Consider the following 26,359-nt stretch of genomic DNA (forward strand, 5'->3'; position numbering starts at 1 on the left):
ACCAAGAGAAGATAGCTCAGGTTCTCCCAAACGGGTTCCTCACAGGCTTCCCATGAGCCAAGTCCTCCAATAGCTGGTGCACATAGGCACAAAGGCAGAAAGAGGGACCCTGCTCTGGAAAGCTGTCAGTATTCTCTGCCTTACAGGGTTGAATGGACCAGGCTCTGAAAGAAAAAAAAATAGTTGTAATTTGTCCAAACAACAATGTTATAAGTATTCTTTTTGCCAGAAGTAACATTTGGCTATAACAAGATTGTAAATTAAACTTCCCTTGGCAATGCAAAATTATGCATTACTTGTGACTCTAGTTGATCTGACTTCCTACTGAATATGTGAAACACTAGGTAAGTACAAAGGGAGGCCCCAGTCTGGCAAGCACTTGTGCAAGAATGACCCTCTTGACATTAGTGATGCAAAAATTTGGTGTGAGTAGGAAGCAAGGTAGGAGAAATGTGGGCAGGAGTCTCCAGGGGATAGTAGCCATACTAGTTGTAGTATTCTGTTTACAATGGACTCATCTCAGTGTCTTTCTTTCAAGTTTCAAGGAAGATGTTTTTTGCTTTCAGATTCATTAATGTGAGTTCACCAGAGTGAATGTTTTTTGAGAGTACCTTATTTCTGGCTTTTGGCCAGCTCTAAAAGCAGCTGCGGTTTCTTCACAGAAATATAGATCTTCACAAAAAAATAAAACTTTTCAGCTTGTAATTCCCCAGTGGTCGCCTCTCCAGCCAAATCACCCTTGGAAACATATTTTAAGCCATTTGAGCAGAGAAAAATATTTGGAACTTTGCCTGTTTTGCTAAGGCTCAGAATCAAATTACACAGACAGAGCTTCTGTTTTTTTAAAAAATATTTTATGTCTATACTATTTTGAAGTACATGGAAAGTAGTATTTTTTTAAATAAAATAAAGCTTGCTGGCGCCAGTATTACATCAGTGACTGTAACCATTGTGTGCATTGTATCCCTGGCAAGGATTTCTCAATCTGTGCAACTGACGCAGGACATCGGGCTAGATGCAGTAGGAGATGTGAATGCAATTAAGTCCTTCCCTGAGTTCTTTAGGAAAACAACAGCACTATTACTATTTGATTTATGCTTCTCAGGTGATGTATGCAACAGTCTTCATCCTTTAATAGAGAGTATGCCTGAAAACTGGGATCAAAGCCCAGTTTCATGTTGGAACATTTGTTTTTTTCATTTACAAATAAGAGCCAGAAATTTGCAACACTCAGTAAGAAGAATAATCATCACTTTGGTCTGCAGATTATTGAACATACATGGAGATAAAAGTGCCAAGTCCTTAACTGGTGCAAACCAGCAAAGGTCCAGAACTTGAAGGGATTTCAGAGGATCTCAGTCAATTTATGCTTGCCATAGACCCGCCCACAGACATGAGCATATGTAGGCAATGTGTGTGTATGTGATAAGTGTGTGACATATTGTACTGCAGGGCATTTGATAAAGAAATATCCAAGCAATTTATCACATAGCTATGATTGCATCATCTACCCATTAATCAGTTTCCCTGATTCAGTCTGGCATTTCTGGCTCTTAAACTCCTTCAAACAGCACCATTTATATTTTAAAGCCAACCTGTCATGGAAGTATTTCCTCCCTCCCCCCCACCAAAGAAATGGAATTTCCTCAGAAATTATACCTGCATGAGGTCCAGGAGAAGCAAGATGAATTCTGAAAATTACGAAATTGTCCTGGTTTTAAAGCCATACGTGTGTATTGTCCTAGTGAATGAGAAAGAATTTTTTCCAGCAGAGCAACTCAGTGAAATGTAGAGTCTGAGACACAGGGCTTTAAAACACTGATTTTTTTCCCAAGTTATGTAAGTGATCCTGAGTTATTTTAGATATGTTTTAAAAGTCCTAGTTTTAATTTTTCTCTTCCTCATAGCAGTCAATGCACCTAGCTTAATGGGCCAAGAGACACAAGGAACAGGCTCCTGAAAATATTTTTCAAAGTTTCAAAGTATTTTAGAAGAGTTTTTATATAGCATAGATGGCAGAAACTGCAAATCCCATCCATGCTAATGAAACTGTACATATACACTCTTAAACACCTGTTCCAAAATATTGTTCAGAATGGAAAATCAAGCTTTCAAGAATCAGGAATTAGAAGTTGCAAGAGTTCCCAATTTTAATGCCATTTGTTCAACTCACATAAACTACTGCACAGCCACATAAATCTGCCTCTTACCCATCCAAGCTGTGTTCCAGTTAATAAGCACATGGCTTATCTGTATTTGTTTTCAGCATTCACATTTCTCAGGTGGGTCTCCAATTTTTTGATGCAATGTTCTTAAGTTTCTGTACTGGTTGCACAAGTACTCACTCCCTCTGGGCTGCTTTAGGGATGCTCCTAGCGTGCCTTTTCTAGACCACTGGCAGGCTCAGTGCCCTTCACCCCACAGCCTGAGACTATAAACCACTGAAAAAAGAACAGCATATTTATCAAAAGCAAGTGGCTGGTGTTTGATTTTTTTTGGCATACCTAGAACCTGACTGCATACTACTGCCTTTATAGGGCATCAGCAATCAGCTTTATTCACTCTTGTGTGCTCTCAGCTGTTACGAAAACCTGTCTGCAGATGTTCCTTGGAAGGTCAGAAAATTTTTTGGCTAATGGCCATGCAAGGAGAGACCGACTCAAATGGTGATCCAGCAGAAAATGTAGAGAAACAATCCAGTGGCTCAAGAAGACGTCCTCTGCCTTAGAGAGGAAACTAGCTCTTCTTCTATTGCAACTTCCTATTAAAAGAGTCAAACAAAGACTCAAAAGCACAAATTGAGGGGAGAAAAATTGTACTCAGTTCCTGCTGGTCTCCTGTGGGCTGTAGTCAGCAGACAAGGATATTGTGGTACAAATTTCTGCTTAATTCTTAAGTTTCTGCTTACTTGCTTTAAAAAATACAAACCCAAACAGGACCAACAAACCAACCAGAAAACTCATCAGTCCACTAACTAAACTAAACCAAAAGCTCCTCATAAAATTTGGCAAAATATGGGAGTAGTGTTTGAGTGTTTTGCATGTCCCATGCAAGGAAAAAAAGGAACAAAGGAAGAAAAAGGAACAAAGGAAGAAAAAGGAAGAAAGAGCACGTTCTGTCATGAGGGTAGCATGCCCTCTTCTTTAAGGTCTTGCTTGAAATTGTAGAATTGGTGAGTGACCTGAAAATAAACAAACATAAATAGCATACTTTGTTTACTCCAAGGACACTGAGCTAATTTTGAAGCTGATACCTGGAATGAAAATCTTTCTGCTGAACAGTTAAAGCAATTTGGCAAATTAAGCACCAGGCATAGGAATGGGCCTTATAATGGGAAACATTCAGAAAACTACAGGTGTAGGTAACAAGTCTTCTTACAAAATGTGGAATAGGAGATATATGCTAAGCAGAACACCAGATTCCAACTCTGCCCAGAGAGTAATCTGTATCTGTTTAATTGGAGCTTTATACTAGGGCTCGTCCTAGTGCTTTTCCTGCACTGTTTTTCACATCTCACTCTTTTGACTCTTTGCTACAGACAATGTGAATCACAATAAAACATTTTCTTGAGGAAATTTTTCATCTGTGTAAATTATAACAAAAAAGGAACTATGAAAGAAAAGAGCAAGGGCTACAAATGAAGACACTGACATGGTATGCATGTTACATTTATTCTTTAATGAGTTGTACATAAATAAAATGGGAAAGGGACAGTGGCACAGATTGAGCAAATTGAAAGGAGGTCTTGGATCTTGGAGTGATTGGAGAGGAATGGAAAGAAAAGTGACTAAGGAGCCCTGAAGTCAGGGATGAGGAAGTGAAAACAGACAAGTTGGACAGGATATAGGCATGAACTAGAAAAACCATACTCCTCCCTCTACTCCACTCTTCCCTCCCTCTCTCATCTCATTTCATCGCATGTAACCTCTGAGAAAACATTAGGTTTTATTGCCTTCATTAATTTGTTTTCAGGAGTCACAAATTATACTGTGATTTTACTTGTCAAGTCTGTGCATGGCTCTGGAATGCTACAGACAAGCCCCAATTTACATGAATCAAAATCAGCAGCACCTAGAGATTTCCACCAGCATGAGCTCTCCTTTGTTTATACCACTTCTTTGTTCAGAAAGATAGATGAGAAGGCTCAGCATTGCTTTCACTGCTTTGTTTTCTTATTGTCAGACTGCAGAACCAAGCAAGGAATCCTTTGTGCCCATTCCTCTGCATATCATTTGCTTTAAGGCAGAGACAACATTCTTCTTTCAAGGTTAATTTGTTGCATAAACTCCCTTTGATAAATCAGATATTTATTCTTTTACTACTTTCTTTAAAACGCAAGTGCAATAAATGCCCAGGAAAGGCGGACACAGTGTGTAAAAAACACCTCCAGTCCTATTCTTTTGGGCCAAAATGCAAACCCATAGCCCACCTTTTTGAAATTGAACCTTTCTCCCTGCCACATATTCTCTGGTTTTACCTGGTCTAATATTGAAACACAGACACAACAGAGCTTCTGTCACTTTCTAATGATTTTCTCCAAGGTGAGAATATCTTTTCTTTCCCAATTCTTTTCCAGAGCTCCCCATTCCATGCTACCCAAAATACCATAATCTTTCTAACACCTGTGGAGGTGCACATAAAGCCTGTAGTAACAGAAGTAGAATCCCACTAATCCATGCTCATTGCCAACTGCACAAACTGTAGAGCCCCCAAATTTTACATATTAAGCACTTGCAAATAAGGCTCTCTCCCTTTTCTCATATACAAATTGCTGCTCCTTGAAGCTACACAGCCCCTTTTCTGCTGAGGCCATGGTGCATCCACTTGTGGTTCACATGAAGCTTGTCTAAGTCCCATTTAACAGCTGTCTTGGTCTCCCTACTAGACGGAAAGACAATTTAAGTAATTACAGGCACAAGGCAAACAGCTCTTCTGCCTCTGCACTCAGCCCTAAGGAGCCAGATTTTGTATTCAATACTCCTGTGTCCTGCCATGGGCCCACACAGCATCTGGGGTTTTGCTTGTCCTGTCACTGTGGACAAGGTAGAAGACAGGCACCACTGACAGTGTGTGACAGGATTCAAATTCATAAATCCTCCATAAGTTATGATCTCTTACAACCCATATTGTTTTGCTTGCCATTGTGTCCAGTCAACACAGACAAATCTTAATTCTGTGACGATAGCGACTGTGCCTAGATGGTGATTACCACACACCTTTGCTATTTGGCACAGCTGCTCCTGTGCCAGCTACCAAGCCACTGTCCACAGTCCACCCATGTGAGCACAGGAGCAACTCTCCAGTTGAAATGCAGAAACACACGGCTGCTCCCATTCGAAAATCCAGCTTCTCCCTGCCAATGACAAGAGAGCTGATCTGAACTGGGAGGATGGCCAGTGACTGCTGCTGTGAAGTGGGCATCCCCACTTTGTCTCTGTCTTGCCTCACGCCCTCTGATCACATCACTGCCCAGTTCTTGACAGTTCTAAAGGCCAAGACAGGCTTATACCTGCATGTGCTTGCGCTGGATATTTTTCAAGGACCTCATATTCTTCTTTTCTTCACCTTACACTTGGCCTTTGTACTCTTTAGAGAAAGATGTCATTTGCCATTGCATTCCACAGATCTTTGGATGACTGTCCAAGTCCATTAATTACGTTTTTGGAAATATTTCCTGTCAATGATCTTTCAGTTCTTCCCAGATGGCAAGCAGAAGCAGTTCCTCTTATATCTCAGCTGTAGAAAATATGGTACAGATACAGTGCAGAGATGTAAATGGGCTGATGCTGAGCAAGGCCAGATATATGTGTCTGCCAACAGATACATGGTATCTCATCACCATGACTGGAACAGTAGATGCTGGTGCATCCTGGTAAGGTTGAAAAATGGAGGACTGTCAAGAGAATACTCAGAATGGATGAACAAGCAGTCCTCTGCACACTGACTTAGTACTGAGTAAACCAACTTCACTTTCAAAGCAGCAGTATAGAACACGAATTTTATATACTAAAACATTGTCATGCAAAAAGATCATTTCAAATGAACCATCCATCCCCTCCCACTACCTTCCAGGCAAGTCTTTAGCATATGTTTTACCAAACAGTCCTTGGCAGTTCTATATTCCAAGCCTTAGCACTTTTAAAATGGACATAAAATTGTTTTGGAAAAGAACCAAACATTAACTATTAAACTCAAACAAAGAAGTATGAGTTGGGAAACTAATATTTTTTAATATATCTGAAAAGAGAAATGAAATTCAGTTTGGAAAACATTTTTATTAAAAACTGTAGCTGTCTGTACTCTGAAACACCCTGGAGGTCTAAAGATGATATCAGTATATAAATATTCAGGGTTTCCTGAATATTTCTTTTCAGAAAAGACTTTCTTTTTTTTCCCCCCCTTACAATTTCTTTGACCTTTAGAAAACAGTCACTATTTGTAGCTTGATTTTTTCAAGATGTTCTCTGGTACATAAAGATGGCAGGGAATTCAATTTAAAAGTCAACTCGTGAAACACCATATAATAGTCAGAAGATAGTATTGCTTTAGGCGATGTTTTATTAAGTGAACAGCCATTCAAAGCATTTTGGAGCATATTATATCCTATTTGAAGGAGTTCACTTCATTCAATCCTACAGAAAAAATATTTTGCAGGAGAGATGATATTTGAACTATCCACAGACATATGGATAAAATGGTCAGTACTCAGATTCAGCAGAGATGAGATTTCTTGCTTTATAGAGACCTGACAAAAGAACTGATTTATAAAAAGGTCAGTGGTTTTTTTTCTTTAAAGGGAACAAGACTTCCATGAGGTCCCATGGAGCAGCTGCAAAAATACCTTTAGTCTGCCATTCAGAATTCCTGAAGGTGAGTTGTGGATTTGTGGCTAATGAAACACTGCAAAATAGCACTCACCATGTTATAAAACAGCCCAAATGGTTTATTGTCCTCTTACAGGACAAAAAATGGAAGGTACTCAAAGCATATTATTCTGTTGTAATTATATAAAACCAAATTTAGAGAGAAACGCAACAGAACCAAACATACAGAGATGTTTATGTGACCTCAAAAGTGGATCACAGATGATTTATGACACTACAAAGCAATCACTGGAGACCTGGGGTCCAATTAGGGATTCTCACTGATGCAAGTCAGTACAGTTTCTCATGATCTACAATGAAGAAAGATTAAAATTTGGTCAGCAAAACCTTATTTCACTTGACCTCATACAGCACAAGAATTTGTTCCTGGAATAGTACTAGCTCATTCCACAGATAAGCCATCTGATAAGAGTAGCAGTGGCTAATAGATTACTTAGGGTTGAGAGTAAGAAAAGGGCACTGAGAGAACTGTGTTCTCAACAGTTCAGAAAACACAGTATGCATTATATATCATAGAAGGCTTTCTGATATTTCTGTTTTTCCTACCTTTACATAACAAGACTTAGTAAAGTACAGGAAATTGCCATATTTCTAAATGAATTACCTTGTACTCTACCACTTAAGCTGAATTTAAGGGAAGGCTCTGTCCTCCTAAATGGCACTACATTTCAATAACTTGAATTTTTGAGGTAAAAAATAACATACACTTTTTTTTTTTTTGGTCAAATACAGCTCTAATAATATTCTTTTACTGAATTTAGTTATGTTTCATATGTTTCAGTTTAAAAAATCTATGGCAGATAAAAATAATCCGGTGCTATTCATGGGGAGAGAGCTTGCAGGGATGTGACTAATAGTTTTACATTCCTGGGGAAATATTGACCCAGATTGCAGGACAATACTTGCTGATGAAAATGGTTCCCATTATTCTACACAGCTGGATTTTCACTATATACCAACATGGACAAGAGTTTTCCCTTTACTGTTTTCAGGGCAAGTTCAATGAACAAAACCCATCTCCACTAGTTTTTCTCTGGGACAAAGACCTGATTCTTTCAATAAAGTCTTTCTGGACATAGATGGACAACATAGAAACTTCTCTTTAACCCTACATTGGCCCAGTTTTAAGCATGTCAGTTGTAGTTCTGAGGAAAGGATACCTATTACTTCTTTTCTGGCTATTTGTATGGGGGTGATTTCCATCCATAATGATGATAAATGCCTACCTATTTCAGAAGAAACGAGACTGGTATTCTTCTATTCCTTTTCAGATGTGCAGTCTGAGAACATTAACTCATTTGTTACATAGTTGTGCCTATATAGCAGAAATTCTCCCATCAAGATACATCCTGCAGACATGAACATTACTGGGATTACACTGAATCTGTAGGGCCTAAAGTGGAGAAAAATTATGATGCTTTTCACCTGTGATCAGAACATTTTCCCTACAACATTCATGTTTTCTGAAATAAACGCCACATCTTTTTTTCTGAGCTGTCAAATCAATATGTGTAAAAACCCAAAGGAATTCTATTCATTGCTAAGTGATCCACCACAATAAAAGTGAACAAGATAATGATGACAATGCTAGCTCAATACACGCTAAATATTTGTTCACAAACAAGGAAGAAGGGAGGAGAAACATGCAGTTTCTCTTCCCTGTTAAACTACCATTACTCCTCTATTTTCTTTCCTTCTATCTCCATAATTTTTTTTTTTTTTTTTTAGAGAAACAGATGTCTAGTCAACTCTTGACCACTTTTCCAAAGCATTTTACTAGATCTTGCATGTTTCAAGGCTGGCTAGAAACCAGGCCTGGTTCAGCTGAAGGGAGAGTTTGCACCAGGCACTTACATGCTACTGTCTCAGGCGGATGAACTATGTCTGCCTAATTTGGAATCCCCTTGAACATCAAAGGTCTAACTCACACTTCAGGGTTAGCAGGGTCACATTCCACCTAAAAGAAGCCTAATACCGCCTGAACTGTTCACAACAAGCTTCTTGTTTGACAGTTTTTGACCCATTTTCTGTTCTCAAATGATTTGCAAGCAAACTTATATTTTGCCACATTCTTTAATAATTCACTAAACACTTCATGTGGATTCGTTCAAATGGCTTTCTCTGAACTATCTGCTCTGAGCCATGCACATCTGTAGTGTGCCATTCATATTGCAATTTTCCACCTGGCTGTAATTTCTGGTTTCTGGAACATTCCCTAATCCACAGAAAGATTTCGGAATGGCCACCCAAATGATCCTGAAAAATTCTTACACATCTACTAGGCATGCACTTGTACAATGCTTTACCTTTAACAAATAATTTTTTGAAGAGCAATTCAGTTACGAAAGCTGGCAAAAGGCAGCTGGAGGGGTCATACCAGTATTAGTAAATATGGTCAAGAAGAAGACAATTCCTGTGCTGTTTTTTTTCCTAAATGTGAGCAGGGACGGAAAAATAAGAGGGAAGAAGAAAAAGCCTGAGTGGGAGAAATGGCAGGATGAAAAAAATGTAGGCACTGGGAAAATAAGTATAATGATCTTATCACAAAAAGGCAACCATTCCTCGGTGGAACAAAGAATGGTGAAAATATTTATAGGACACTAGTTCTAGCCATATGCATATATGATCCTTTGATCTCCTTGTGAAGAAATTCACTGTCTTGAAATAAGATTCTCCAAATCAGAACATACTGCTAAACTTTTCAAGAATTCATTAGAGTTGAGGATAAATAGCATGCTGGAATTCACAACCCAGGAAGAGTGATCAGTTAATGATCCCACATTTCTGTCAAAAAGTCCTGATGTCTAATGCAATTATATATGTCAGGTTAAATTTAGGTTAAAACCAACTATGAAATACATATATCCCTTGAACAGGATATTATAAAAGGTTTTAAAACAGGACTAGCTTTGCAATCCCAAAAGAGGTGTATTACAAAACCTCAACTCTACAGCACGTCTGTAGCATCCTCCCAGAGGTACGGAAAAGCTATTACAAAACCAAGTCTTCTGTGGACTTAACTCAGACTTATGCTGGAATAAAAACACCTTGGACCTTAAGAAAGAGGCAAGCAGATAATGGGGAATTTTTTCTCTTTTACAGCCAAGTTTAAAGAAGGAAATGCCGAAAGTAGAAACTAAAGACGGTATGAGCTTGTAAGGCCGTTTTCCTGACAAGAAAAGCTTAATTTAAAAAGTATCTTCTCCAGTATTTTTATTCTTTTATGCAACAGATTGTAGCCTTCAATAAATAAGTAGGATATATCCAGAACGGGGCAAAGGCTGCGAACAACAGAAAGAAACAGGTACTAAACAAATTTGTGGAGTAAAGGTATGAAGGTACCTTTATAAAGGTATAAAGGTATGAAGCTGGGGCTGGAACAGAATGAAGCAAATTTAAACGTTATTAACTTGCTAAAATGTTGCTGATTTTACAAGAATATTTGAAAAATTGTTATTCTAAATCCTAACCCTAGTTTGCTTCAGCTCAATACAGTCTGAATATTAGATAAAAGTCACTAAACAATGCTGCACAAACAGATGCAGTTTAATGAATTGAAGTGCACGGGAACCATGACAATCACTACCCTAGTAATTAATTTTATGAACTTTACAGGAATTAATACTTTTAGAAAGACACCTGCATGGGGAAAGGAAATATAGCTACTAACAATAATATCTAAATGTGGTAAATTTTCATCAAATATAAGAGATGTTTCCAAACAAAGAAATCATTTGAAAGAAGGTGACAGGAACTCCTTAACTTATCACCTAGGATATTTAAAAATAGATCAAAATAAACTACTGAAAATTTTAACACAATTACTAATCTCACCATGATTGCATAATCTTGCAATAGGAATGGAGAATGCTCAAAACTTTATTTTCCATCTCTAATGTGTAATATCTGTAAGTCTCTGGACATGTTTGGGCTATCCAGCCATGGATATTAGGTCTGGCTCCAGAAAACAGCATGATGCTAGCATACAACTTAGTTCCCAGAGTTTGGGAAATCTCCAGAGCACCACTGTTGCTAACCATTTTCCCCAAAGGAGCAACTTGAGTCTCAGCTTTACAGTCGCCCTAGAGCTGATCCAGCTCTGGGAAAAGACCAATCACCTCAGGCAAGCAGAAGGAGCTCGCCTTCAGTGCACACACAGAATGATTGTTATTTGTAGAAAGAGCAAAATACTCATTCGCAACACAACTGCAAGCAGCTGGTGGCTCTTTGTATTTTGATACACCAGAAAAATGAGCACATTTAATAATTCACCTGAAAAGAAAACCACAGCTATTGTGTGTTACCAAGATCTCCCACATCAATACTTTAATGCTTGTTATTGGCACAATAACAAGTTTATGACAGACTGTATTTCTTTATCTTATCTGAAGTCCTTAATTTTTGTTAGCTGCAGAAAGCAGATATGTTTTCAAAGCTACCCATGACTGCGAATGATTCTTGTTTGAATGTCAAATTAGAAAATCTGATTTTCAAAAGTTAGGTGCTCAGCATATTCTGAAAATCAGGCTGTCTGGAAATGTTTCAGACTATGCCTCTAATAAGGAAGTAATTGTATCATTCATCACTTTTGCAAATTAAACTTTCAAGACAAAGACATTTTTCTTTTATCCCAGTATTCAGACACCACAGCTAAGGGTGTGGTTGAGGTATGAAGTCGAATTCTGCTAACTGCTTTGACATCTTTTAATTTTAGGTGACGTGTAGGAAGACAGATACATGTACCTGCATGAATATAGCTCCTCTTCCTGTAATAAAATCTGCTAATTATCCAGGTTATTTCCCTCCATATAGAAATCCACCTTAATTCATTCTTCTCCTCTGATATTTAAAGCAAATGAACAAATGGACTTAAGAGACCGCAAGCTGCTGACCATATCAAAAGTTACACTAATTAACTATAACTGCCTTTTAAAAGACCTAGTTAAATCAAAGCAAATCATTGCCTGAGCACACTTAGTTTATTTATTGAGTAACATTGATTTATTTGAATTGGTAATCTGGGTCAGGACTCTGAAATATTTGCATGCCTACTTCATGTTTAGCACACTATTTAGTCTAAATACATTTTGTTTCAGTAGAATGAAAGAATGGAACTCTTCTAAGAAGGTGTAATAAACAAGTCTGACACTCTTTTATAGCAGGTCAACTCAATAAAGACATCACCATTTCTTGATGATATGAAGCCAGCTGTGTCTAAAGAGACCTACTGGAAAACAACCAAAGCCAGTTTGCTAACTCCAAATGTATGTTGAATTAGATTTTTATTGCTTTAATCAAATTGTTTTGAAAGACAATTTTATTTTAATCACAGATACTTTTGTGTGTAAACAATGCTTGTAGGCAAATATCATCACAGGATACATCAAGGATAGCTACTAAATTGAACACACTGAGGATGTATTTCTGAACGACATGTTTCACTACAGCCATCTTCAAATTCTAACACAGAAATTGAATTTGGGAGTAGAAGAAGTAGGAGACCAAATCAGGTGTTGCCTTTCCAGAATTCATATTATACTTGTGTTAAGTATTATTCAAATTTCAAAGAAATTTGAACAAAAATCTACTAGTTGCCTTTGGATAGCTGTAAACATTCTAAAAATTTGAAAGTAAAAAAGTTAACAAACCAAAATAATCCAACCAAAAAAAAAAAATCTAACTGCTTCTGTGTGTATGTATGTTGATATGTATACCAAAGAACTCCCATAAAACAGTAACATTGAAATTCGTTTGGTATGGAAAAGAAGTAGACTCTTGGTCAGGCATGACAAATATTATGCTGATTTTGTGGATGATTAGGATTAGATTTATTGCGAATACAGTATAATATTACCATGTCTTAAGGGTTATAATATAAGCAGGTTCAGATAGAAATGTTAGTTTACAGTCTTTGGCTTACAGAATTTTCAATTACAAAGCAACCTATGTAGTTACTTTAGAGTTTTATCTGCACATATAAGGTTCTAGTACTTTTACTCATTCTTCAAAAAATGAGTGTTTCCCTGTCCTCAGGCTGGGTACACATTGCAGGCATCCCTGCCTGGGAGGGATCTACCCAGAAACTGACTGCAGCCTTGGAAATGGTTTTGCCTGACTCCAGCTCCCTTTTGCAGGCTGACATGTAACCTTGATCACCACAGCTTCTCCATCTCTGGAATGCATTAATTATGTGAGCATCCAGACAATTCCTCCTGAAATTCCTACCCAGTGTTCTCATCTCAGCACAACTCTACTTAGTGTTCTTATCTAAGGGCAAATCACACTGCGTACTGGAGACAATTGCAAAGGAAGAGGTTTTATGTGGGGCAGGGAGGATGAAGGGGACTATCCTGTCACACATATTGACAGTGTGTATGGTTCATATTTGCCTTCATAGAATATGGTTGTTTAAAACCTGTCTCTAATTGGCTTAGCAGGTGACCAGGAATCAGTTGGCTTCACCATTACTTCTGTCTTTCTTAGGACCAAAAAAGGGTTGATGTCCTACTTAGATTTGTTTCAACAACATGTGTGGTCTAGTTTGTAGTTTAGATTGGAAGACAGTTCAAAAAAGAAGTCCAGCAATACTGTATTGTGAAATACTTCCATGTTTACTTTACTAGATGCACTGGATAAATCTCTCAGTGATACTTACTATTTCATATATAAATAACAACCCCCAACTTTACAAGGATGCTACTCAATTTTTAAGTAAATATTATAAATGTCAAAGGCATATTGAAAAAGAAAGAGACAGTGGATTAAAAATCTATTTCAGGCAAGCTTGTGTATCTTCAGGAGTGGATGGATGTTGAGCCAGGGACTTGGGGAAGCAAAGTCCCTCCCACAGTAAGAGCAGAACCTGAACATATATAAATCTTCAAAACCTGATGAAATGCATTCCAAACTCCTGAGAGAATTGACTGATCTAAATGGCAAGACAGTCTCCTTGATATGTGCAAACTGATATCAGTTAGGTGAAATCCCAGGTGACTGGAAAAGTGGGAACATCTTACTAGTAGAAAGAAATTCTACTAGTGAGCTGTCAGCCTCCCCTCTGTGCCTTGGAAGTTCATAGGAAGTTCCTCCTAGACTTTGCTTTAGCAGGTGATTCAAGCACTGCTGCACCAAGGGCAAGTCCTCTCTGACCAACCCAGAGGCCTCCTATGGTGGAGTGACTACATCAGTGGACAAAGAAAGGGCCACAGATGTCATCTATATGGACTTCTGTAAGACCTTTGCCATGGTCACCTCATTCTTCTCTCTAAACTGGAGACAGAAGGATTTGATGGGTCATCGGCTTGGTGGATAAGGAACTGGCTGGATGGTTGCACCCAGAGGGTAGTGATCAATGGGTCAATGTCTGAACGGTAATCAGTGACAAGTGGCTGCCTTAGGGGTTCACATGGGCACCAGGACTGCTTGATATCAGTGACATAGACACAGGGGGCAAGTGCACTCTCAGCAAGTTTGCAGGTGACACCAAAGGCTGAGTGGTGCTGTTGACACACCTGAAGGATGCCATCCAGAGGGACCTGGACAAGCTTAAGAAGTGGGCCCATGGCTCAACAAGACCAAGGGTAAGGTGCTGCATCTAGGTCAGCTATATCAACCCAGGCTTGAGGATGAACAGATGGAGAGTAGCCCTGATGGGAAGGACTTATGGATACTGCTGGATAGCAGGCTGGACATGAACCAGCTGGTTAGAGCCTGGTGCTAACAACACCAAGATAGTGGGCTCCATCCCTCTATGGGCCATCCACGTAAGAGCTGGACCCAGTGATCCTCGTGGGGCCCTTCCAAATCAGAATATTCTGTGAATGTGTGACTGTGAATGTGCATTTCCCCCCACCTGGAGTGTAGTCTAGCTCTGCAGTCCTCAGCACAGGAGAGATGTGGACCTGATGGAGCAGGACCAGATGGTAGCCACAAAATTGATCAGCAGACTGGAGCATATCTCCTGTGAAGACAGACTGAAACAGCTGGGGCTGTTCAGGATGGAGAAGACTTCAAGGAGACCTTACTCTGGCCTTCCAGTGACTAAAAGGGAATCACATGAAACATGGGGACAAAGCTGCCAGTGGGGCCTGTAGCAAAAGGACATGAGTAAGGGTTTTGAGCTAAAAGAGAGTAGATTCAGACTAGCAATATGGAAAAAATTTGTTATGATGAGGGTGGTAAAACAATGGAAGGGTTGCTTAGAGAGGTGGTGGATGCCCCATCCCTGAAAACAGTCAAGGTCAGATTGGACGAGAGTTTGAGCAACCTGATACACTTGAAGGTGTCTCTGCTTATTGCAGGGTGTTTGGAACTAGATCACATCCTATCATAAAATGCTTTGAGTGGGAAAGAACCTTCAAGATCATCTCTAGCTCTAATCCCCCTGTCATGGGCAGATGCTGTTATAGGTCAATATGCAATGGGGCTGTGATGCAGCTGTGGAAATCAGGAGGAAGTCTTGTGGTTTGTGTTGTCATGGCATGGGGGGACAGGGGGGAATGTGGAGTGAGGTGTAGTCTGCATGGTCTTGTTCTTCAACCTGATACCCAGAAATGTTTTGTAGAAGCCAAGTACATCTCCTACAAAGAAATATTTCATACAATGTACCCACAAAGAATAAAAGGCTTGACCACAGTCCCATCCACAGCATTTCACACAGTGGTTATAAAATGTAGCCCAATTTTGCATCTAGTCAGAGAACAAAAATTCAGTGCAAAATTGCAGGGACAGATTGATGTATTTGTTGTCCTTGCTCTCCGCAGAAGGGACATCCTTTGGCAAACCCTGCATCCTCAGACATGCTGAACATTGACCCTGATACTAAGCTTGTGATTGCTATACACAGCCACTCTGCAGTTAATGCATTGTCACTGGCAATCCCCAAGAACCTTACACGTTACACTCAATGAACTGTGCTACTCATGGATCCCACTGGCTCTTTGGATTGCAACCAACTTCATGGACTATTTGTGCATCTGGTGTGGGACCTGCAGTTATGAATTTGCAATAGGAGGGACACATTTATGTCATCACCAAGGTTGACCTTTAAAGCTCCCTTCCAACCCAAACCATTCCATGATTCTGAGCATGCAGTTAGCCATTATAGCACATTTTCAGGACCCATAATATTGTGATGTTCATGAGACTTAATACTGGCAAAGACAACCTAAAAAATGTATAGCCAACAGAACAATGTCTAACTGATCCTAAGCATGAAGCATGGTAGTCTCAGCAGATATGAGCTTTAATTAACTGTTGGTCAATGCAATTACCAAGAGTTTACCAACTTACTATATCCTCCCTGTTAAATATTTTTCTTCCTGACTAAATCAAGAAGAGGAGGCATGGTCACACTGGTAAGTCATGCACTTTCTAGTAAAGAAGTTACTATTTTGGGGAGAATTACACCTAGTTTAGGTGGCTAACTTAAGACATGAATGTCCCAAACAGTCCTGCAGAGACAATAAAAAGATAAACTATTCCAGATGTGAACAAACCTAATTTAGAGCCTTCACTCTCTCTTCTCTATTGAAACAGACACCACTTGAATGCATTATATTAATTCCCCTGCCCCCAGTTTGTGCTGAGAATCTCGTAAGTCACAACATTTTTCTTCTGTAACTTTAGAATGCAGACATAATTTACAGATCTCTGAAGGTACACTGCTGTGGCAAGAACTCTGCTGTATGCACATGTCCATATTCAGTCATGTGCACAGGCTACTCTGAGTGACACCTTACTGGGCCTTTCCTACAGGATGAATGTTGGTGTAACAAGCAGGACTTTTGCTGCCTACCATGACCCCCATGCACTGTAATACCAAGGTTCTGAGAACTATTGACAGAGTTTCTGCCTTTCACTGACAGGTGAAGTCTACTGTTACTAAAGAATTAAGTCCTTTCTTCTACAAGAAAAATTGTTCTCTGTGTATCCCTACTAGGGACATATTTAAGATATTACCAGATGCACATAATGAAATTGTATCAGCAAATTAATTCCCAGCACAGCTGCCAGAAATTTTTAATAGCAGTTGTAAATCTCTTAAAATTAAAAAAAAAAAAAAAAAAAAAAAAAAGTATAAGCCCATTAAAAAAGTGCTTAAAATAATTTGAGTGGAATTTACCACATGTACTGGCTATGTATTTTCAGTTACAACTGAATGTGAACTTCTAAATTTTAAGGTCAACTGGTACGGTGTCTACTTGATTTTCTTATTTTCTAAATTGATGTAAAATAAGTCAAAGAAAGAGCTAAAGAAAACACTGTTTGGAAAGGAGATCCATCTGGAAAAGGTGTGAAATTAAAAAAAATGGGGAAAAGACATGAGGATTAGACAAGAAGGTGCTCAGGACTCTTTGCAATAAATCCAGAACACATACACATTGGCCTTTCTGGTTGCCAAAATAACCCCCAGTGCTGGATGACAGTTACTCTACAGTAATTTTGAGTGCTGGCGTAAATAACTAAATCAATTACTGGGAAGGACATAGCAAATGTGGGAATTTACCATGTCTTATTCTACTGTCAAGTTGTGGAATGTATTGTCCAATTTGGTGCTTTGTGAAATAAAGCAAGAGATGCCTTCCACATTACTTTTATAGCTTCTCTGAAAATTGAAAAGCTGAATTTGACGATATCACTCCAGTCATTAAAAAACCTGGATCAAAGTGGAGCCAGAAAATTATTTCCCTAGGTTTAGCTCCACACAATTCTTTCCTCCAACAGAGCACTGTGGCGCCAAAGTCCTCACCCAAAACTGTAGTTACAAATACAGACAGAATTCAAATGCTCATTAAATAAAGACAGGACATAAAAATGTTTAAACCATTTTAAGAAGGCAATTTATTGGCAATATATAATCCTGAATGTAGATGATAATATTCTAGACGGCTAAAAGATGTGGTAATTGAAGAACCCACCTATTTTCTATAAAAAATTTTGTCAGTTGTATGATACCAAAGACAATTCCAAACTTCAAAGTCAACATTTCCATTGTTATTATCACTGTATAAAATATCCATCTATTTAACTAAAAGGTGTATGTGAAAATTTCCACCTATGAATAATGTGATGTTTCATGCCATGCCCTGCCGTGCAGCCAGGGAAGTCCACCAGCCCTGGTGGGAGCAGGCACTGGTCCTGCTCCTGCTCCGGCAGCACCACAGCAGGCTCTTCCCAGCCACACAAGGATGCAAGGCCAGCAGTGAAGGCTCCTCTACTCCCCCTCCTGGGAGACCCGAAGTTCAGCTGCTGCCTTCCCCCACAGCGTACAGCCTGCTTTCTGCTCCAGAAATGAATCCCAGCCGAGCTGGATGGATTTTGCGAATGAAGGCAGGAGCTGGGAGAGGGCAGAGATCATCATCCAGCTGTCTGTAGAAGGCAGCCCCACTGGGGCTGCTCTCTCCCGCGCTCAGGAAGCTCAGGAGGCCCCACGCCATGATCCTGCTCCACTGCAACCCCCTCTCTCAGACTCTCTTGTATCTGGAACATCCTGGCATCCAGGCCCTCTTCCCTCCAATGGCACCGTGGGGCATTTTCCCTAGGGAACAGCCAGTGCAGTAGTAGCTGAACAGCACCTGCAATGTCATCTCCAATCGAGACGCCCCAAACTAGCTGATTTCCATCTAAAACAGTGGTGTGACCCGGCAACAGGGCAACAAAGTAACACACGAACGATCCCAGTGAAGATAGCAATGTACATTTACTACAACCTGCCTGAATGGCATCTGGCATTTTTAATACCACCATTCAACAAGAATCAAAAGAAACAGCTCTAAACTAGCTGGATGGAGGCAGGGTTTCTAAACACAGCTTTTGCAGATTTAAAAACACAGCTTTTACACAAGAATAGGAAAAACTATACTGAAGGAGAAACACAAGCAGCTTGTAAAACTGATAACAATGGGGCAAGCCCTTAAGAATGCTTCTCAACCCATCAATCATACTGACTCCCAGCCACATCACACCACCATTCCACAATCCACGCACTTTGAGACAGACATGATTCCACACCGCATGGAATTCCAAGATCCCCGAATTTCTGGAAAATAGATTTTGTCCCAATTTCTGTGACAGATGGAGTTGATAGTCTCAGGATGAAAAAAGCGCCAGTTTTGACAGGCAGCAGATACCGATGCCCCTTGTGGTTGGAGACGTTGTTGCTCTGGAATTAAGGTAGCACTGAAACGTAAGGCAGTTGAGTAAACGCACGATTACTTACTTTGTTATGCTCCTCTCCTTGTGCCTTACTATTTTTATTTCTACTTCCTTAAAACTGAAAGTGTAACAAGAAGGCAGGACTTCAGCAAGGCGTTTTGCTTTCAGTTAAAACTCTTAAAAGATTTTTAAAAACTCTTTACTAGTTGGCAGATCAAGTACCAAAGAACTATATTGGAATCTACTGCATTTCTGCCAACAGGCACCCTCATAAGTCAGTGTCTTAAAACCGTGCACGAAAATCTCAGGCGAGAAGCTGAGTTTAATGACTTTAAAATCGGTGGGATATGCAGAAAGTGGAAAGTTGCAATACTGAGTACAGCAAAGGAGTACTTACATGGTCGCATTACACCACTAGCAGTTAGCTTTGCTCCCCCGGAGAGTACTAGCACATTGAAATCAGGACCTCTGTTATTATTTCAGTAAGAACAAAGTCGGTCCCATTTTGAGCCTAATCCTCTCTACCGTTCTGATAGCGGATTTGCCCCCACTTGAATCACTGGGAAGTTTGGGCACACGCGTTACCCGAGCTTGGTTTTCCCCCCCTTGCAGCAGGGAGCAGGAGCAGGGGGATTGCCATGCCCGCACGCCTGGCGCGGTGCTGCCGACACCCCGCCGCCGCCCGGCCGGTCCCGCAGCGCCGGTCCCGTCCCGCAGCGCCGCCGCCGCTCAGCGCCTCCCGCCCGGCCGCCGCGCCGCCTTAACGGGAGGAGGGGCTCCTCGGGGGGCTGTCACTCTCCTTAAGCCTTTCCTTTCAAGCTTTGAATGTGAGCTGCCCTCCAGCCCCCCTCTCTCTTCCCTCCCTCCAGCACATCGTAAAGAGAAGGAGGGAAAGAAAAAAAAAAAAAAAAAAAAAAAAAAAAGGGTTTCAACAACAGGCTGGGCCAATGGCAAGTGGCGAGGCAGGGAAAGGGGGCCGAGCGAAGGGAGAAAAAGTGGAGAAAGGGAGAAAGAGAGCGAGAAAGCGCAGGCTGGGGGGGTTGTGTAAAAGAAGAAGCGTTGCTAATTTTTTTTGTTTGTTTGCTTTTCCATGCATGCATAATGAAGCCTAATCAGAGCACGTTGCTGCTGCTCGGAGGGCACTTTTGTATTTAAAGCCTTGCAAAGAAAAAAAGATCCACAGACGGATCCACAGAGCAGCTTGCAGGGCTTGTTGACAACAGAAGCAGCATCAGTCGCCCAGAGAGAGAGACCGCGAAGGCTGCCTCTTCTCCATTCCCCGTGCTCTCGTCTTGGTAGCGGGGAAAGACATTTCTTCTCCGCACCACCCGAAAGCGTGATCCATACCGAGTGGGAGTGCGCGGAGCCGGGACTGTGAACGGGATCGGAGTGGCTGGCATGTGCAAAGATGCTGCGAGCGGAGAGTTAAAAGCTCCCGAGGAGGCAGCAACAGCAGCTGGGCATTTATTTTGTGTGGAAAAAAACCAAAAAAACCAGACAGAGACGGAACTGGATGAAGAGCAGTACAGCACCATGAGCTCTCCCGGCGCAGCCTGCGATTTCCCGAGCGCACTACGGATCCGCTGTCGTCCGAGCCCCTGTTTGCACTGACTCCCCGCACCTCTCCGGGCGACTCGCCGCCGCCTCGCCGAGCCCGGAGCAGCGGGTGGGGGACACGGAAGGCCCCCGGGCGCCTGCTTCGTACCGCGGCCCCGCCGACTTCAGCTCCCGGGGGCTGGAGAGCCCCGGGCCCGGCGCGCATGGATTGATGCGAGGAGACCTCATGCACACGGCCGGCGGGAGTTTTGGAAACTTTTCCACGGGCGGCAGCTCCTTCTCCTCCTCCTCCTCCTCGTCTACCAGCGCCTCTTTCCAGCTCGCCCGCGGCTCCAGCCACTACCCCCGTCTGCGATGGTGGCCCGCTCGCCCGCTCGGCTCGGAGGCGGCGGCCGGCGCTGGCCGCGGGCGGCCGCCTGGCTGTGGCTGGCGGCGGCGCTGGGCGCCGTGTGGCCGCCGCGGGGCTCGCTGGTGCAGGGCCGGCGGCTGATCTGCTGGCAGGCGGTGCTGCAGTGTCAGGGGGAGCCCGAGTGCAGCTACGCGTACAACCAGTACGCCGAGGCGTGCGCCCCGGTGCTCCTGCAGCAGCAGCCGGCGGCGGCGGGCGGCGGGGACGGCCCGGCGGGCGCTGCGGGCGCGGCCGCCTCGTCCCGGCGGCGGTGTCCCAGCCACTGCATCGCGGCGCTCATCCAGCTCAACCACACCCGGCGGGGCCCGGCGCTGGAGGACTGCGACTGCGCGCAGGACGAGAACTGCCGCGCCACCAAGCGCGCCATCGAGCCGTGCCTGCCCCGCACCAACAGCCCCGCGGGCGGCGGCCCCGGCGGGCCCGGCGGCGGCGGCCCCGGCGTCATGGGCTGCACGGAGGCGCGGCGGCGCTGCGACTGGGACAGCCGCTGCAGCCTGGCGCTGAACCGCTACATGACCTACTGCGGGAAGCTGTTCAACGGGCTGCGCTGCACGCCCGAGTGCCGCGCCGTCATCGAGGACATGCTGGCCGTGCCCAAGGCCGTGCTGCTCAACGACTGCGTCTGCGACGGGCTGGAGCGGCCCATCTGCGAGTCGGTCAAGGAGAACATGGCCCGCCTCTGCTTCGGCACCGACATGGGCGGCAACGGCGCGGGCAGCAGTGGCGGCTCGGACGGCGGCCTGGAGGAGTACTACGACGAGGACTACGAGGAGGAGCCGAGCCAGAAGGGGAGGGACGACGCGGAGGACAATGCGGGCGCCGAGCCCGGCTTCCCCGTGCAGGCAGATAACGCCGGCCGGCCCGCCGGGGCGGCCGGGGCGCTGCTCGCCTCCATCTTGGTGCCGCTGCTGCCGCGGCTCTAGCGGCCCTCCCTTCCCCACCCCTCCGTGCCTGCTTCCCACCGCTGCCTCCCTCCGTCCCTGCTTCCCTCCCCCATCCCCTTCGCCGGGCCGGGCCGGGCCATGCCCCCCGCGCCGAGCCACCGCGGGCCTCAGCCGAGCCCTCCCGCGGCGGCCGGGGATCCGGCCGGCGGGGCCCCTCGGCGCCGAGCGGCTTTAAGCGCTCTGCCCGCGGATTCCCGGCCCATCGCCCGGCGCCCCGTCCCCTCGCGTCTCCCCCCGTGCCTCCGCTGTTGCCCGCAGCCCCCGCCGACCCCTTCCCCCTGCGAGCCGGCCCTGGAGCGGCGGCCGGAGCGCGGGGCCGCTCGCGTTGCGGGTGTTGGTCTCGAGTGTGCACTATGCAATTGCTGCCACCCTGCCTTCGTGGTACCAGCGAGCGGAGCGGCTGGCGGGGGCTGCGGGCGAGGGCGCCGGCCGCCCCCGGGACAAACCGGGAGTCGTGGCATGCTGGTACTGGGGGTCCTTTAAGAGTTTTGACATGAAGGTTAGTAAGAGGTGAGCAACCCAAACTTGCTGCCAAAGCGTTGCCGTACTAGTTAGTCAGCAACTTGATTATCGTTAGCCGCATCTCGCTCTTCCCGATGCAGTTGTGCCCCAAAGGAAGGGGATTACGGCGCATCTGCCATTAAATTTAGGGAAATAGCAGACTGAATAAATTCGGTGGTTTACAGCACTCCCTCTTGCACACACATATTCCCTATAACAAAAGCGTGCCAGCAGCCGTCTCTTCCTCTGTAACCTAGCGACATTTAAAAAAAAAAAATTGTTTCGGAGTTGTTGGCTATACTGAACAATGCAACTTTTGTTTTAAAAGAGCTCTGCACTGCCATCTTTGAAAGACACTTTTAAACTCGAGAACATGTATGTACAAATATCCTGAAAAATTTTATTGCCTCGTCATATCAGGGTGCTGACCTCTGGTAAATCTTATATAAAAAAGAATAGTATTTAAAACTGGGATTTGTTACCAGTCGCTCTTCATTGTATATAGAATTTTATAAATTGTATGCTTTGGGGATAATTTATTTAAAAAAATAATAAAAAGTTTTAATTCCACATCCTATTTGCCAGGTAGCTGCATTTGCTATTCGTTTCTGGAAAGGTACAAATTTCACTTTATGTTTAAAGGGATACCAGCAACAGTGATTAAGTGAAGTATTCTCTAGAACATCAAATGTACAGTGTATTTTACAGATTGAAAGTTAACTTTCTTATTTGGAGAGACTTTATGAACGTTTTAGAATTGTATAAACACGTTTCTGAGCTGCCTTAAACCTTGTATTTTTTATAGAAGGCGTTAAAAAGGCCTGTCTTTTAAATATGTATGGCTTTTTTGTATTTTCTAAACGTGTAAATTAGTAAAGAAAGAGCTTTAAATAATGGATGCAGTGAAATTGTTTTCCAGGGACACTTGAACTCTCAGCACCCGAGATGTGGGGGTGGGGGAAGAGAGGCGGGGATCAAACCACAGAATAACAAGCCAAAAACCAGTCAAAAAACAAAAATCTGTGTCTGCCTGTAATACTTCACATAGATGTAAATTACTGCTATTCTTACTTTAATGGATAATTACATGCAAGAAGTAAATACAGCTTTGAAAGTACTTCTTTAAATGAGTGGTTGATTTTATAATGCGTTGGCATGGTAACTTGGCGGTGTCAGAAGAGAGCGGAGCCGTCCTCGGGCGCTGCCGCTGTGCGTGTCCGTGTAGGATCGCCGGTGCTTCCGCCGGGCAGGCACGCTGCTCTGGCTGGCGCTTGTGGAAGCGCTCCCGGGCGTGCACACGAGTGAGAAATGCCTCACACAGCCTTCCGAGCGAGGCTTCGCTTCCCGCGGGCAGGGGCGCACGCACCAAGGCGGCTGCAACAAAACGCGAAGTTTGCTATTCAGCCGGCCTTCTCCCACAACGAAGAATGCAAAAGTAAACACGCTGAAGGGATCAGCAATTACTAGATCTTGTAATACTGTGCTTAGGAGATGCTTTGCATCGTGCTGAAGCCTGGTTTGCTGCCAGAGCTACTGATCTACACTCAAACGCCCTTAGATAAATAATTACACTCTTAAGCTGTGTCGAGTGCTGATACACTTGACCTTGTAAATAGAAATGTTTGCCGTAGGAATAAACTCCGGCACTGGAAAATCTTTTAAACATTAACACAAAAGAGAGAGCTCAGTCCTCTAGGGATTTGAGTTTGGACTGCGTCAAGCTAGGCACTCACAAAAAAAAAGAGAAAAAAAGAAAAAAAAAGTGGGGGGGAAAGAAAGTTTATTTATCTTCTCTTCATGGTGTTTATTTAAAGCTTTTCGTTTTAAAGGCTATAATTGGAAGGCAAGTCAGAAGTTTAAAAGCTACCACAAATAAACTTTGACTGAGGGGGCGACAGATTAGCAAGATAGTGTCTTTTTCATCTTACCAGATCTTGACAGAGCGCAAATCCACATCTGTCTGTTGTATAAATCAACAAAATTAGAAATCCCTGCTTCTGGATTAGTTATTTCAATGAAAGACTATTTTATTATTTCTTTAGGGTGTGAATTTGATTATGTTGCCCAGCAATAAATGCACATAAGTACACGTGCCATAAGTACACACAATAAGCCAACCCCAAATAGTTGTGATACCAAACCAAGTGTATGACTATGGTGTGTGGCTATGATCTGAAGTTTGTTTTTCAAGTCATCTAAATGGTTGAGTAGGCTTATTGTTAAAACAAAGCTAGAAGCTGTTTCTTCGGGAGGAGGACAGAGTAGTTGGGTGAGGCTTGTAAATAGAGTCAGCTTTCTTTACAAAGTGCTGAGTTCACAATAGGGTAAGGATGATCTTAAATACTACTTGCATAGATGACCAGAAATATGCTTTTAGTTTGTCAACAGATATCACCCACAAGGACTATATAACTAGTTGTTGATGAAAAATTAAGTCCCAGCTAAAAGTCATTTTTCTTCATTTAGAAGTAAAGACATTAGCACTAGAAAAGGACTGATAATTAACTGCTACAATAAACTCAAGACTTAATTTTACAGGCTCCTGTCAAAAGAATCTGCCTGGAGTAAATCAACACCAAGCACCACTAGGCAGGAAAGACTCATCGGTATGCTTCCTTCTCCAGAAAAAAATGGATTGTTTTAATTTAAGTTATTGTGCAATAAATACAGCTGAACTGATTCGGTCCTTTGAGCTCCTCTCCATATGGAGGTAGCTCTGGGTTTTGCTGTATAGTCAGAGCCAGCACAATTTCCAGGAAGAAGGGCTGCTTGTGCTGCCATTTGTCCCAGCCAAATAAGCCTGTGCAGATGTTGATGTCCATCAAATCCCTATTTCTTTTGCTTAATTTTCAGACAAATGGAAATCTTGAAATGTCAAGTGATGTTGCAAGAACACATTTAAGCAGGGGAAAGACTTCACCTTTCCTGGCAGAGGGAGGTTTTTTCACAGGAAAGGAGGTTCTCTCATTTGTCTATCTGGCAGTGTCCTCTGCTGAAGTCCTGTCCAGGCTATCTCTTCCAGAGGGAGAAGGAACTCTGCATCATTTCATGTAAAATAATCCAGTAGGTTCTGATCCCTTTTCATTCCCAGTTACCAGGTTTGAATTCTTGGTGACAGTTTATTTGTCTTTGGAGGCACTTCAGTGACAAATGTTTAAGGGAGTGTGGGACAATGGTGGAGAACAAGGAGGCAGTTCATTGAACTGACAGTGACCATACAGTAAATAGGGGGAGATTCAAGCTTCACTGATCACCCAAGCGCACAGCAAATCTTTTGTATGCAATCACAATGGACATAACATAAGGTCTCTGTTTACTTTCAACAATATATACCAATGTATACAGACAGGCATATATAACTTTAAAATTGTTGCAAAACGAAACCTTACAATGACCATAAGCAAAGCTCTGGTTTGGCCGAGATTTTCATGGTCCCATTGGAAAGCATGATGGATTTTACTTAGAATCTCCACTCCTCCTAAAACCTTTTGGTCTACCAGATCTCTCACTACAGACATGCCTCTACATGCATATCTTAGGGCTGCAAAGGTGGCATCAGGATGCTTTACAGTTAGAGAACAAGACATTCCATCTCAATGTGATGCAAAACTAGTACTTGATTTTTGGTTTGTTTTATCTTTTGAGTACACTGGAGTTTGAGGAGTACTCCAAAAGAGCCAAAGTGCATGTGCAAGAAGTAGTGCGACAAAAATTCATCACCATTTGAGTAATGGAAAATGCTTCTTGAGTGACTGAGTTGAATAGTCTTCAAATGCCACCAAAAAAAAAAATTAGAACTTCGATTGATTTTGTTCCTGTCTGCAGTAATAACTTCATGAGCTTCCACTCTGCTTGTGGTAACACACCCATTGCAAGTCCTAGGAAAAGCAGGTAGTTGTGCAACATAA

General features: G+C 42.7%; 1 protein-coding gene across 1 annotated transcript; it reads left to right on the forward strand.

The window, feature by feature from the left end:
* Positions 1 to 17,711: 17,711 nt before the first annotated feature.
* GAS1 (growth arrest specific 1) lies at positions 17,712 to 23,023 on the forward strand. Its single transcript, XM_079331070.1, has one exon. It carries the CDS (start codon positions 20,952 to 20,954, stop codon positions 21,927 to 21,929), a length of 978 nt encoding a protein of 325 aa, XP_079187196.1. The 5' UTR covers positions 17,712 to 20,951; the 3' UTR covers positions 21,930 to 23,023.
* The last annotated feature ends 3,336 nt before the right edge of the window (positions 23,024 to 26,359 follow it).

This window comes from Erithacus rubecula (assembly GCF_903797595.1).
Source record: "Erithacus rubecula genome assembly, contig: SUPER_Z_unloc_2, whole genome shotgun sequence".
Classification (NCBI taxonomy): domain Eukaryota; kingdom Metazoa; phylum Chordata; class Aves; order Passeriformes; family Muscicapidae; genus Erithacus; species Erithacus rubecula.

Bases quoted from the DNA above. Each gene is read 5' to 3' on its own strand.
- GAS1 (XM_079331070.1), top strand. From the start codon at position 20,952: ATGGTGGCCCGCTCGCCCGCTCGGCTCGGAGGCGGCGGCCGGCGCTGG.